This window comes from Etheostoma spectabile, chromosome 21, assembly GCF_008692095.1.
Source record: "Etheostoma spectabile isolate EspeVRDwgs_2016 chromosome 21, UIUC_Espe_1.0, whole genome shotgun sequence".
Lineage (NCBI taxonomy): Eukaryota > Metazoa > Chordata > Actinopteri > Perciformes > Percidae > Etheostoma > Etheostoma spectabile.
Window position 1 is genome coordinate 15,640,110 of NC_045753.1, and position 15,644 is coordinate 15,655,753.

At 39.7% G+C, this 15,644-nt stretch overlaps 2 protein-coding genes across 5 annotated transcripts in view; both read left to right on the forward strand.

The window, feature by feature from the left end:
* Positions 1-208: 208 nt before the first annotated feature.
* Positions 209-3,279, forward strand: hpdl (4-hydroxyphenylpyruvate dioxygenase-like). Its single transcript, XM_032501434.1, has 5 exons — positions 209-939; positions 1,426-1,592; positions 1,677-1,828; positions 2,394-2,497; positions 2,628-3,279. The coding sequence occupies exons 1-5, from the start codon at positions 272-274 to the stop codon at positions 2,827-2,829; spliced, it is 1,293 nt and encodes a 430-aa protein (XP_032357325.1). The 5' UTR covers positions 209-271; the 3' UTR covers positions 2,830-3,279.
* Positions 3,280-9,332: 6,053 nt separating this feature from the next.
* The window catches only part of fam53b (family with sequence similarity 53 member B), a 15,281-nt gene continuing 8,969 nt past the window's right edge, over positions 9,333-15,644 (forward strand). For 2 of the 4 annotated variants that reach the window (XM_032501445.1, XM_032501447.1), the window contains exon 1: positions 9,333-9,537. The gene's annotated coding sequence lies outside the window, so the exon portion shown is untranslated. Of the gene's footprint in view, positions 9,538-10,320; positions 10,439-15,644 lie in introns of those variants that run through there. The other 2 variants (XM_032501446.1, XM_032501448.1) reach the window with 1 other exon arrangement.

The following is a 15,644-nucleotide window of genomic DNA, read 5'->3' on the forward strand; positions in this document are numbered from 1 at the left end:
TAAAAGGGCTTGCCATACGAGACCAGAGGGCAGGACAACGTCTCCTCCGACCTGTCAAGTCAGAACCAACCAATCACAAAGCAACAGACCAACTGGGACTTCTTAGAGACAGTAAAACAGCACAAAACCTGTTAAATCAGTCAGCAACTCGGAACAAATAAGTGTCCGGGGAATTTGTGCTTTTTAAAATTTTAGTTTTTACAACGTCCCTTAGGTTCAGGACTGACTTGGATTATTTGACACGCCTCCTTCAAAAACGTCACGACGAAACATGGCAGCTTTCTTGACTCGGTTACACCACATTTCGCTCCACGTTTCTAATGCGGAAAAAATAGCCAACGACCTTGTCTCTAAATTCAAGTTTAGTTTGTTTGCCACGAGACTGACCGACAGGTTCCGGCAGCTGGCTTTTAGAAAAGGAGCGGCTGTGTTCATTGTGAATGAGAGACCGAGACAGAGGAAGTCTAGTGTGGGAATGAATGAAGAGCCACCCCGGATCAACGTGGGCAAATACAACCAGGATAATTCTGCTAAATGTCTTTACGATGCCATCCTACCTTACCCGGTGGATACTGTAAGCAACGTGTGTTTCGAGGTGGACGATGTGGAAAGGTCATTCAGGACTCTACGCCATCTGGGATGCAATTTCCTCGTGCCGCCCACCTCAGTTCAGGACGAGAATGGTCTCGTCACATACTCTGTGGTTAAGTCTGTTGTGGGAAATGTGTGCCACACACTAATTGACAAGACCAACTATAATGGAAGCTTCCTGCCTGGATTTGATGTCATTGAAAAGGACTGCGGCTTGCCAGCAGAGGACATGTCTTGTCCAATCACGCATTTTGATCACATAACTTATGTCTGTCCCAGGAAAACCACCCACCATGTCATGAGGTGGTATGAGAAGCTCTTTGGTTTTCAGAGGTTTTTCATCGATAGGTGAGAATTCATGGCATTTACTGTTGTGTTTTTTATTATAAGATAAGGTAAGATAAGATAATACTTCATTCATCCCACAGCGGGGAAATTCCTTAGTTACAGTAGCATTCTCATCAATAACAGCAAAAAACAAACAAACTAGTAAGCACACAAAAAAAACCAAGCGAACAGTAGACAATGAGCATAGGGTAGACTGAAGTAAAGTGGCGTCAAATTAAGGTTTTGTAAAGTAAAGTGCGGTTCACATAGTACAAAAAACAACATTGCAGTGTAAGTAAGATGTAAAAGGAAATTGAATATGTAATTAAAGTTATAAAGCAAAAGTAGGTAACCATAATATAAGTTATATTCACCAGTGACCATGAATAATATGGAAAAATTAAGTACTTGTTATCGAAAAATATAAATACAGATAAAGATACGTGATATGATTAAAATATATGTTCCACTTGAATTCAGTAATAACATGACTGCTCTTCTGAGTAGTGATGAAGATGTGGACGAAGGTTTTGTCGTAAACCAGGAAGGCATTGGACTTCGTCTTACCGCCATGGAGTACTGGAAATGCAGCAAAGCAGGCCTCATTCTCTCATCTGTGGATAACAAAGTGCCCAGCTGCAAGTTTGTCATTGCCGAATCACTGCCTGAACAAGGTAACATCCCTCATCCACATATTTCAGTGCATTTAATTTCTGCCATGATTACGCCTGTATCATGTGTGCTTGCACTCATTGCAGGCAGGAACCAGGTTGACACCTTCTTGGAGCACCATGACGGCCCAGGGATCCAGCACATTGGGCTCTACACACAAAACATTGTTTCTTCTGCAAAAGCGATGGCCGATGCTGGTGTCGACTTTTTCTCCCCGCCTCATGCCTACTACACAGAGGTTTGACTGACTCTTACAATGAACAAACATATAGACTTGATTAATGTCAGAATGGCCCACATTTTATTATATGAGTTTAAAAAAAATTGTAGTAATACACGTGTAATAATCACAGTAATTACGGATACGCAAGACACAGCCGCGTCTTAAAATAGGGACATTGCAGAGGTGCACTTATTTGTGAATTTGCATCTTCAACATGTAAAATTGACACACACACAGTCCAATTTATAGTAAATCAATAGGCACCAAAAGATCAGTTGACAACAGGCTAGATCAGTTGACGTCAGGCTTCAAGATTTTAGGTTTGAGGATATGTTAGTCTTTAACATTTCCTCGAAATCCAACAGAATACTATAATAGTAAAACAAATATTTATTTTCTGTTGGCTTTCTGGATGATGTTCTCGCTCGGTCTTTTAATGAAGCCATTTCTGTGGCTGACTATTACATAAAATAATGGTATATAACATAATAATAATAATAATAATACTGGTTATATTCGCAAATATGTCATCTTCTACTGTGGTTATCAACTCTTCTACCTATCCTGTGTGCTGTGACAGGTGGGAAAACAGCAGGAGATAGAGGAGGCAGGACATAAACCCCAGATGCTGGCGCAGCATGGCATTCTCCTAGACACACAGGCAGCATCCAGTGAAAACACAGGGTGAGAGGCAATTGGAGAGCTGTAATCTCGCACCACTTTTAAGATTTTAGTGTAGATTTCAAGTCAACGTGTTTCTAATGGTCACATAAGACCAACTAAGTGTCCTTCCCTTGTTATTATCTCTTTCCAGATACCTACTCCAAGTGTTCACCAAGCCCATCTTTGCAGAGGACACCTTCTTCCTCGAGCTGATAGAGCGAAGAGGGGCGACAGGTTTTGGTGAGGGGAACATCCGAGCGCTGTGGAGGTCGGTGCAGGCGCACATGGAGAATCAGGTGGGGGGTTCTCAAGTAGAGGGATCCCCAAAAACTGTGAAAACTGCTGTGTATTAGTCAATTCAGATATTTTTAACTGGAAAAAAACGTGTATAAAATATAATATATTTACTGAATAGTTTTCCACAATTGTTCTCCATTTCAGTTTTTGTGGTAACAATTTTGCGGTAAATCTCAAGTTACATGTTGCACTGCTAAATACCTGTCTTTGGACATGACTGAACCAATGAAAGACGTAAAACAGCACTATTTTTTACTTGAAATGTTACGAAAGAATACCCTTTCTATTGCAGTAAAAGAATGTCTTTGTTTTCACTGTGACTGACCCACTCCTTAGCATCTGCTCCTCAATAAATCTGTTATTTAACCCAGGCCGTGAAGACCAATTACTGTCCTCAAAATAATGTGTTGTCTGTCTTAGAATGTGGGTGGGCCAAATTTCAGAATAAGAGCTCTTGAAATCTCTTAGATCATCTTATGTAAACATTGCCAGGGGCCAATGAGGAGACTAAGTACTGATGTAAGGTATTGAAGTTCCTGTATGGACTGAAGTACAAAGTGTGGACTGGTAGCTGGAGATGTGCCAGTTCACCTTCTGGCCACTGCCAAGGTGCTCTTGAGCAAGGCACCAAACCCTCAACTACCCAGGGCGCCTGTCCAGCCGTTGCAGCCCCCTCACTCTCTATTTGTGCATGTATAGGACCTTAGCATGTGGGTGTTTTTTAGGCCTTTTCCACAACAGAGTAAAAAAATTGTAATTTCCTCATTGGGGATCAATAAAAGTATATGAACTATTATTATTAAATTAATCTTGCAGAGCACTCTGAAGAAGAACATCATCTGGTAAGCCCGCTTGATGAGATGAGTGTGTCTCCCATCTTAGGTTGCTGGTGACTCATGTTGTTTAGGTTGTTCTCTCTACGCCATGACACCAGCTGTGACACATTATGTTCCCATAGATCAACCTCAATGAGCACTCAAAAACATGCCACATATGAATTCCCACATTGTCAAGTACTTTGTTACCTGGAACCCTGGGTCTTTGTATCCTCAGAGAAGGTGAAGTACTGATTGTGCCACTGGGGGGTCAACCATCTCACAAAGTGAGGCTATGACATCACATCTAAAACTAGGGTATTTTTTCTTCTTCTATTTAGACTTGAAATGCTTTGAAACTGTTAAAATGTGGGTGATAGAAAGTCACATATCATTCTGCTGGTTTCAGGTGTAATGTTTTTGGTGGTTTGATTGAACATTTGGCAACATAGTTGCATTCAAATTGTTTTGTATACAGTGCTAATTACAGCAAGAAACTGAATATCAGTGCAGACTTATTGTTCAACCGATCTGAACACTATTTGAAACATGCAATCTAGTATCCAGAGACTGTCTGTGTCAACTTTGGTAACATTTGAATGAAGACTTGTGGATATGTATGGGGCGCCGTTTGTAAAGCGGCTCGTGCTGAAAAGTCAACAGCAACATTTGTCACATTTAGCTTTTAATAATGTTTAAAAACCTGGTATGAAATTTTGAGGGTACTTTCTGCACATTTACAACAATATTTGTATTGGAAATTTTTAAATAGTTAATCCAAATATTAAATGTTACACTAAAGTTAAATGTAAATCTATATGCTAAATCTAAATCTAAATGTTAAATCTAAATCTAAATTAAATGTTAAATCTAAAATTAAATCTAAATTAAAAGTTAATTCTAAATCTAAATCTAAATGTTAAATTAAAATTAAATCTAATCTAAATGTTAAATCTAAATTAATCTAAATGTAAATCTAAATATTAAATCTAAATCTAAATGTAAATCTAAATCTAAATGTTAAATCTAAATCTAAATCTAATGTTAAATTAAAAATTAAATCTAAATTAAATGTTAAATCTAAATCTAATTAAATCTAATAAATCTAAATGTAAATCTAAATGTTTCGGGTGAAACTAATATTTAGCTAATATGCAAATTAATGTCGGTAAACGGAAGTACCAAAATAAAAGCTCGAGGAGGTCAGTGTGTTTTATAGTGTGCAAATAACAAATAAAAATCCTCTCATCGGGAGAATGGACTCTTGACTTGGATAACCGGATAACTACCTAAAATAATAAACACAGTTGGGGAAAACTGTATTTGAAGAGTACTTTGAGTTTTTAGTGTCACTTTTATGAATGGTGTGGAATTATAGCCACTATAGCCAGCACGGGGGGGTACTTGACGGTCTGTCACGTTCGCTTGCATTAAGGTCAGCAAGAGCCTATCCCCGCCCCCCCCGACAAGACACTGCGAAATGTCCAACGAATCCGCGTTAGCCGAGAACATCGGCAGAGCCGTCCCGGTGGCTGAACAAAATTATTCAACAGCGACAGCAACAGCCTCAGGGCCAACGGTAAGCATGTTTTCTAAATCACGGAGCTAGCAACCCTGTTGTCAAGGCTAACTTAACTAAATAGCTAACGGTAGCTAGCCAGTAGAGATTTGCTAATACCTTGACAACAAGACAATGCCAGCTCCGTGATTTGGAAAACATGCTTACCGAGGTGGCCTGCGGTGGCCCCGAGGCGTGTCGCTGTTGCTGTTTAATAGTTTGTACAGCCAACAGGACGGCTCTGCCAATGTTCTCGGTAACGCTGATTCGTTAGACATTTCGCAGAGTGACCATGGCCAACAGTACCGTGCCTTGTCGGGGGCGGGCGGTGATAGGCTCTTGCTGACCTTAATGCAATCGAACATGACAGACCAGTCAAAGTGAGCCCCCCCTCTTGGCTGTATAGTGGCTATATTCCCACACCATTCATAAAAGTGACATTCAAAACTCAAAGTTCAAAGGGGGGGGGGGGCTCACTTTGACTGGTCTGTCACTGTTCGATTGCTTAAGGTCAGCAAGAGCCTATCACTTCATCTTATTAAACAGCAACAGCGACAGCCTGGGGCCACCGCAGGCCACCTCGGTAAGCATGTTTTCAAATCACGGAGCTAGCATTGTCTTGTTGTCAAGGTAGTAGCCAATCTCTACTGTAGCTACCGTTAGCTAGTTTAGTTAAGTTAGCCTTGACAACAAGGTTGCTAGCTCCGTGATTTTGAAAACATGCTTACCGAGGTGGCCCTGAGGCTGTTGCTGTCGCTGTTGAATAAGTTTGTTCAGCCACCGGGACGGCTCTGCCGATGTTCTCGGCTAACGCGGATTCGTTGGACATTTCGCAGTGTCTTGTCGGTGCCTTGTCGGGGGCGGGCGGGGATAGGCTCTTGCTGACCTTAATGCAAGCGAACGTGACAGACCAGTCAAAGTGAGCCCCCCCGTGGCTGGCTGTGGCTATAATTCCCACCATTCATAAAAGTGACACTAAAAACTCAAAGTACCTCTCAAATACAGTTTTCCCCACATGTGGTTTATTATTTTAGGGAGTTATTTTCACGGTTATCCAAGTTCAAGAGTCCATATATCCCAATGAGAGGATTTTATTGTTATTTGACACTATAAAAATACACTGACCTCCTCAAGCTTTTTTTTGTACTTCCGGTTACCGACATTAATTTGCATATTAGCTAAATATTTAGTTTCACCCGAAACATTAGATTTAACATTTTGATTTAGATTTGATTAACATTTAGATTAGATTTAACATTAGATTTAGATTAATATTAGTTTAACTTTAGATTAGATTTAGATTAACATTAGATTTAGATTAACATTTAGATTTGATTTAATATTTAGATTTATATTTAGATTTAGATTTAGATTTAACATTAGATTTAGATTATATTTAGATTTAACATTAGATTCATTTAGAGTTACATTTAGATTTGATTAATATTTAGATTTACATTTGATTTAGATTTAACATTTAGATTTAGATTGATTAACATTTAGATTTAGATTTAGCATATAGATTTAACATTAACATTTAGGTGTAACATTTAATATTTTGATTAACTATAAAATATTTCCAAGTTGACAATATGTTGTAAATGTGCAAGAAAAGTGACACTCAAAATTTCATACCAGGTTTTAAAAATTATTTTAAAGCTAAATGTGGAAAAATGTTGCTGTTATTTTCAGCACGAGCCGCTTTACAAACGGCGCCCCATAGATATATAGCAATCACAGTGACTGAAAATAAAACTGTTCTATACCCTTTTTCCAAATACCTCACTAATACAGTCACTCGTGAACCGTTACTAGGAGAACAGCTGCAGCTCTCTCAGATGCTGTTGGGGTTTAAGCAATGTGCATGCTTTGGCAAAAACACTGCTTTATAGCATCTAAGAAGGGATCTCCAAACCCACAGAGATGTGCCAGTTTAATTAACTTGCCTATAAACATTATAGGCAAGGATTAGCGGGATAGATGAGAAGGAGTGAAATTCAGATGGAGTTCCATGAAAGCCATATGCTCTCTTTGTGTTCTGACTGCAGTTACAGTATCCCCACTGAGTAACATCAGAGAATAATTTAAACAAGGAGGAAAAAAAGTGAACTTGTGAATGCATGTACTTCTGCATTTTGACAAGTGGTGTCAGTGTTTTTCTTTCACTCGAGTGTCACTCTCTCGGCCAAGCTAATCTTTTAAAAGTTGACGATGTATTTGTGATTTGTGTTCATTGAGAGAAAGCTTACGGATTCTAGGAATGACAAACAAACTCAAGTACTGCATATAGAAAAGGTGTACCCAAAATTCTGCTTTGAAATGTTTTAAGTGCATGTGTTTAAATTCTGAACGAAAACTCAGATCATAAAATGGGAATTTTGTCAGGAATGGAGAGGATTAACTGTTCATTAAAGTTGAGCAGGGATGGCTTCTGTAACAGGAGTCCTTTAGCCATCTGTCTGAGACCAGTGTGAACCACAGATGGCATACAGTATTCTGCATGGGGTCTCAGTGCTGGGAGTTGGAAGCTCACTTCCTTACTGTTAACCATATGCTAGCGTCAGTTACATTAACAAAGTCAAATTCAAGTCAAATGACTAAAAACACCTAAATCAAATTGCTTATTATTGCTCAAACATATAGAAGCTATAACACTTCCGTTCAACGTTGTTGCGCTATGATTGGTGGATACTGCCCCCTACAGTTTTGACAGTCACAACACATGCTGCCAAACTTGTTGAATTGCAATACTTCTTAATACTTCTTATAATGAGCTATTTTGATCATCTGTGCACACAACACAATGCAACGTCTGCATTTCTTTGCTAAACTGCCTGCTTTTTAGACTGCTGGGGTTGGTAAAAAAAACTTGTCACCCCCACACTGTAGCCTACATTGTGGTGGAGACAAATCCTTGGTGCCCTTTAACCCAAAAGGCAGACAGTCTAAAACCGAGGAGGACAGTCTGACGGTCTGGGGGAGATTAGAGTCACGCAACAGATGTTACTCCTTGATTAACAATAGTGTGTACCGGGGGTGAGCTTCAGCCCCCCACCCTTCTGAGGCCCAGTGTGTTAACTTCAGCCCCCACAAAAATAAATGAACTTATTGCATGTGATGTGAATAGGAATAATACGTATATTTGTTGATCTTTCTACTAGTGCAGCTTTTGGTGACGTTACAACAATATCCACTTGCTTTACTTTTGTGCAGTGCTCATATAGAATAGTATAATTGGCTTATGTCACTTTTCAAAGGTGCATCAAGTTCACACGTTTCTTTTTTTTACTACCTGCTGTCTGTCACTCACAAAGTACACACAGTGTTGAAACATATAGACAGGTAAACACACACAAAGCTGTTATACTGTATCTGTATCTGTAACAAGCTGTGTCTGGACATCAAAGATGAAATACTGGCTTCACCTATAGTCAGGCATGCTAAAAGTAGGCTATTTAAAGAAAAAAAGGACTTTGGGGGATAGACAGAGTCACTGGTCTAAGTGATATTAAATATTGTGCAGGGGACCATATGTGCACAGAAAGGAGAACATCCGTTTCAGTATATTTTTTAGGACTATTCATTTTAGTTATTTTTTATTTCACCTTTATTTGACAGGCAAGTATATATATATACACACACACACATACACACATGACAAGTGGCATAGCCACTTATACAGGAACTAATATATATATATATATATATATATATATATATATATATATATATACACCCACACGACACACCACACAACAACACACACACATACACACACATACACACACACACATCACACATCTTCATCTTTTCCTTCTATCTGGCTCTTTTAAGTTACACATAAATGGCACGTTATCATGTTACACCACTGTTTATTGTGAAAATGACTTGTCTATGCACGGCTCAAAACTGATTACTTTTCATTACTGCAAGGTGGATTGATCCACTAGTTACGACCGCAGGGGCGAAATTGTTACAAACAATCTTGAATAGATTAATGTTTTACTTTCTAACTCCACAAGCTTCAGCTGAATTAGACACGAAGTTTAAATAAGCCAAATGAGTCGAATAATTAACGTCAAACTGAAAGATTTAGTGGTATAAAATAACTTTTCAGACACCCCTCTCCTCTGTCAAAAGTGGTATTGCTCGTGTATGTTGTCACAGGCTCATTAGCGTGCAAACTTGGACAGTAGCTAGCTAGAGCACTGGGGCTATGTTGTAGTTTGTAGGAGCTGCTGCCATGAGCAGGACGTGAATAGAACTACTCGCCCTGCTTCCTGTCTGACGCCTTGTTCTGGTTTTCTGCTAAAACAAAACTCAACATGGTCCAGCAAAACTAACCCGTTGCCTGGTGTTGTTGGCGATAAGAAGCCCACACCGTGATGCTTGTGAGTGGTACTTTTTGTTCAAAAAATAAAGTTTCTGTGCTAGCTAACTTAGGAAATGTCAGCTAGCTCATTAAGTATGGTGCTCCCTTGTGTTTTAATAGTATGTGATTCGCATGAATGATGATTTTTACGTTGACAAATGTAATTAAAAGTGACCAGTAACAAAGTAAGTCTTTTTTGTGGAAACTTAACATAGTTAGCTTAGCAATGTTTCCCCATGTACTGCCATAGCTTTGTCCCTTTTGTCTTGTCTGGGGTATTACTCACAAAAATGCAGCTCAAACTGATTTTGTCGGTTGTTTCTTCATTTTATTACTATGTAATATGCATTGCAAAAGGCACAATGTGGTGCAATTTTATAGGGAAGGATAATAAAACAAGTGTTAAAAACATTGTGAAGCTCAGACATGTCCATATGCAGAGCCTTAAAATGATCCTTGGTAATTACCAGTTTTCTTGCCAGTATCATCCGTTCATCGTATTGATGTCAGCCCACAAAGTATGCTCGGCTTGTTTGACATCTGAAAATAAACACAATAAGATTAGTTGACAAAGTGACTAAAGTTCTCCATGAAGTTTGCAAAGAGATGCTCATTGGAACAAACGCATTTTATGTGAATTGGCTTTGCGCACAAACATTCGGATCTCAAACTGGGTTTTCACTCATGCATGGCACACATGGCAAGATAAGTCAGCATTGTCTAAGACCTTTTTTTCTCTTTAATAAGCCACTGGGTGGTTGCTCTTATATCTGGAGCAACATTTGTTATTTGGATCTCTATCAGACCCTTTTACTTGTATACATTTTGTGCCGTTACAGTGGAATGTTGTTTTCTTATCTTTACTATAGCCTCAGGTATAGACAGAATTGGCTGACATACAATCCAACTGATTCTGCAATGTGAGTGTTCTCTGGAATCATAAACACTAGAGCTTGTTTAACCTGAACTTCTCAGTGTCCCATGGCCATGATTATGACAACTAACGTTCATAAGTCCCTTGAACATGCATATATTGTGAGTTAAAAAGACATACATGTGTGTCATTTCTCTTTTTGAGCAGATGTACATTTCATATTTTATCATCAGTTGCTTGTGGCCTTTCTGTCAAGTTCAAAATCCTGTTTGCTCTGTAGCCTGTGTGTAACATTCTGTGAGCTCCCGTCACACCAATTTCTTTGCCAAACTCATTTCCCTTTCATGAGGGATTTTGGAAAAGGGGTTGTTTGTGCTGGTTACTTGGACAAGCTCAGTTTTCAGGGCCCTTTCTTTTTGAAACTGAGAGGCATCCACCTGGAGGGCTGGCAAGCTCATCTGAAAAATTGTTGAACAGTTTTAACTCAAGTAGAAAAGAAGCTGCCTATCAGAGCTTGCAGATGATTCCTCTTTCCTTATCCATATCACTGAAAATACACAATTTGAAGTCTCTCTAAGAGCCTGTGTATTGAAATTTCACGGTTATGACATTGTTCCAACACTTATCTGGAAAACTTTTGTTCCCTGGCTTTCATGTATATATGGTCAGTAGAAATGCAGTGTGGGGGATGGATAAATTCCTGCATGTAAAACTCAAGAGTGCTCTTTCCTCTCAACTCTAAAATGTGGTTACTGAAGGTTAATAGGGCTGTTTCCACTGGATGTGACTTATTCTTATTTGGTTCTATTAACATGCAATGTTAGTCTGCTGTGGGAGTAGAAAAGTGTTCCTTTGTAATTAAGAGACTTTGTTAGATTTAGCATTCAAGTGGACACCATTTCTCTCTGACGTGAACACATTAGCCGAAAGCCTCGATTACAGACCTCAACAAAGCTCTTGTTCTGGACAAACGTATACAGTGCAAGTGATTATGTAGGAGATGATTAAACAGCAGGCCTGCTTTAAAACGTAGGCATCCTTGGCTGCCATGCATAGCCATGCTGAGTCTTTGTGTTTATGGTAAGTGGGCAGCTGCATGCTTGTGAGACCTTGGCTGCACCCCAGGCCCTCAACTGAGCCTGATAACTACTATTGAAGCCTCCCAGCCATGCTCATTTCTGACTATTCACTCACTGCTTTAAATGTAGAGTGTGCCTCCTGTTTGACATAGCCTAATGTCTGTGAACATGCAGACAGCTGTGGGCTGGCCTCCACCTTACAATGAGTATCATACATTTCCTTTCAGTCAGTCAGCCGTGGCAAAACTTGTTGGCACCTGCCTTTTGTGGCACATAATTAATGACAACACCAACCAAGAAAGTTTTGGGTTTCAAAAACCTTGCATTTTCACAGTGAAAATAAGGCACGGTGCTGCAGAAAAAGCAGAACTGGTTTGCCAATTTGTCATTTGATTAACCGGTCTTCATGAGCCCTGCATGTCTATGTGCCTTCTATTACATGCCCTGTAAACACACCCACCATTATGACATAACAGAACTGCTCAAATGTGAGTCCAAATATGGATCCTGTGCAAGCCATGCAACTCAAAGAAGTAGGCCACTAGAGCCAATAGCTTGGGGAAACAAGTTTTTGAGAAACATGCAAATTTTCTCCCAAGGAATCTATCTGTGGAAGGGGACACTTTTACCCAGCATTCCTTTCACAAGTGGTATGGGGATGAAGAGCAGCACAAATCCCTCAGTTTGGTTTCAAATCGGGGCGTCTCAGGTGCTCAGCAGATGCTCGGATTACTGAGCCATTCACAATCCTGGGATTGTTGAGAACAGGACACAGATCCGACTGCCATGCATGCAGGAATGTAAAAGAAGTCTGATAATTCAAAATACAGTTTTACACACATGAAAGCTTAATTAAAAATTGTAAGCTCAAGTAAAAATTTTAAAAGTAGATTAAAAGTAGTTAATACGCATTGTTTAGTAGCCTGTACAAGGTGCCACAGTGATTCAAACAGTGTTGTTTTCTACCAGCTGTCCAAGTGGTATAAAATGGATTAGTATTAGCTCTAATTGTCAATCAGACACAAAGCTGCCAAATCCTTATGTAATGTTGGCCTAACCTATGGGATTATAGTCCATGCAATGTATGAAAAAGCTGTTTTAATTTATGGGTAACTACAGTTTAGATGCCTATTGTAATGGTTAAGCTTGACAGTCTGTAGTCTGGACTTGACTGCGATATGTGAGTTTTAGAAAAATGTAATTTACAGTATAGTAATCTTGTTTCTGCTCTTACATAGAAAATAAAGCAGGGTCTGTTTTTTAGGCTTTTGAAAATATAGCTGACTCTAAAGCAGGCCTCCGCTTTAAACTCCACCCAATCTTTTCTGTGGTTTCCTCTCCTATCCTATCTATTGCTCATTTAGGCCGCACGATAGCTTGCTATTTCTGACACGCTAAAAAAGCGATGGCTGAAAGGCTTGTGGTGACCCAAAAGGAAGTGTGGTGTCCGATCAGCTTGTACAAGACAGCGTTATTGTTGTCATTTAGGAAGGCCGCTGTCACTGCAGACCTGTTTTCTTGTGATGGAAAGCCTCATCTGAGGAGAACGTCGTGCAACATTCTTCCCCGTCTCAGAGATTAGACTTCTCAGTTGTCATGGTTGTTGCTGCACCAACCCAGATAAAACGCTATCGGCCTGCCGAACCATTGAGACTCCAACTGATTCCAGATCCGTCACAGTCCGGGTTTTGACGCAAGAAGGATAGCAGCACCCCTTGGGCAGAAATTCTAGATACCTCATTTAACCGATGAAAGCTTCATCTGCATCTCATTTTTTGTGATCAAATGTTTGATCACATCTGCATCTTCATCTGTATCTTTCGAACACAAGGTGCACTCAGCATAAGGTGTGTGCATCCGGTGTATCCAGTAAGCACTGGAAATCATGTATCTGTAAGCTTGTTCTGTACGAGGAAAAAGCACACAGGCAGCCATTTTCCAGCAATTCTCAACATGTTTTTTATTCACAAACTGTCATTAGTTTGAAATGTTTTCAAAGGATGTGGGGCTAGGTTAGGCTTTTATAATTATGTGTTCAATTTATGTCATGGAGCTGAAGAATGTTTATAATTATGTTATAAACCTCGCCCATTTAAAGCACTCAGCTCAGATTTATGGGATAAAAACGTAATGCCTGAGCATGGAAAAGATGATAAATTGTTGTGATTCTTGTTTACAGTTTAGAGTCCAGAGTGTCAGGCTGCAGTCAGACTTTTTCCATTTTTCTAGAGAAGAAAAACATAATTTATTATCCTTTTTGTGTGGGTAAACATCATGTTAAAGAGCTTTTCTTGTTGTTGCCAATTTCATTTCTTACCAATAAGGGTAATGTACAAACAGTTGTTTCCTCTAACCCAGCACATCACCAGTTATTTCTGCTGTGTAACACAGATCTGTGTGGTTACTGGTCACGCACAGTATAAGCTGGCCTGACTTACTCCAGCTCCAAGCTGTGATCTGGTCTTTTCTATTTAACAAGTTAAAGCTGTCAGACACCTTGAACCATGTCGATCTCCTTGTAGAACTCTGCTGAAAACATCCGTGTGTGATAAGTGTTAGTAATGGAAATAATATGCTGAATGCAAACACCCCCTCCAGTACGTCAGCTCCCTCAGGGTCTCATGATGCTGTCCCCCATCCCCTGCATTCACACACACTCCACCCAACACCCGCAACCTCTGATGTCGCGTCTTTTGTTTCCCAAGGTATGTCATCTTTTGCACAGAACCGATCTGTCATTTAAACAGACACTCTCAAGCATCACTCGACCATCTTATGTCCACTGCACTTTGTTTTAATCACCTACCTGATCTTGCCTAAAGTGGAAGTGATCTAGTCGTAAGAATCCTCTGTGATGATTATATAGATGTACATCTGTGGCTAATCAGCTGCTTACTGTAACCGTGGTGCAGCACTAATGTGAAAAGGGTTGTTTTGATAACCGCAAGGTCAGCTATTCCCAGCCAGCCTCTGAGGATTCGATTACACAACTTTGACTTTGCTCTATTCCTCTGTATGTGATCCAGTGTGGAACACTTTGAGGAAACTTGCTCTCTTAGATGACTGATAATCCTCCACATCGACAGGCAAGAACAAAACAAGGTATAAAGTTCCAATTTTAGTGACACTGCGGAGAGAACACATGGAAGTGAAAATGCAGTGTAATTTCAATTCAGAGACTACCACATATGGAAACACAGGCGACGCCCTTGCAAATCAAAGCGAGTGTTTGCTGGAAGTGTTGCTTGCTCACTTGAGAATGAAAAGGAGCTTGTCAAACCACAAACATCCCTTGAATTTTCACTTTTGTATTATGTTTAACAGTAAGAGGATTGTTGTGGAGAATTACAGTAACTTCCGATTCCAAACAATTAAGTGCTCTATGCTCCGAATATGTGTGAGATGAGCTTGAAGGTTCAATGTGTTCAATGAATACTGCACCAAAAATCTTTTGATGTCAAATTCTCAATGCCCTCTTAAAAGATGGCTCTGAAAAGTTTATAACTCGCTCCGTAATGGAAGACGCTAGCTGTAAGCAGCTTGGATTGACAGTGGTAAGAATGGAATAGAAGTGTCTCCAACCACTTAGAGTAAGTAAACCCTGTCTAATCTGCCGGCGATTTGATTTTGCCCTGCAGCTCAGTCTGGAACTGTACATTATTCTATCCTCCTTCAGTTCACAATTTTGCGGGAACCAATCACAAACTGGCTTATCCATCTGGCATGCTATTGGCAGGTTAAACACAATGACGATAGAGAAGCAACGGCAAGCAGCTTCTTGTTTACATTCAACAAACCGCGCACTAAAGCGCAGCTACCCGTTGATGACGCTGTTGCTGCTACGTCACCTGGCTCGTTGGTCTGACTGGTTGAAGGACTATCCAATTACGTACAAAGTCTCTGGACTTAAGCTCTGGAATAAGCTCCCCAGTGAGATGCGTATCATTACTGACCTGGGTCTTTTTAAATCAAGACTTAAGACGCATCTTTTTAAAGTGGCGTTTGGTACGATCATAATGTATGGCATGATAAGATTCATTGGTATTGATGTATGTTTTTATTTTTTATCTTTTCTTACTTTTCTCATTCATTATTGTAATTTTTGTTAATGGTGTATTGTTGTTTTAAATCTGTGGTCTTATTTGTTGTGAAGCACTTTGGTTCACTTATCGG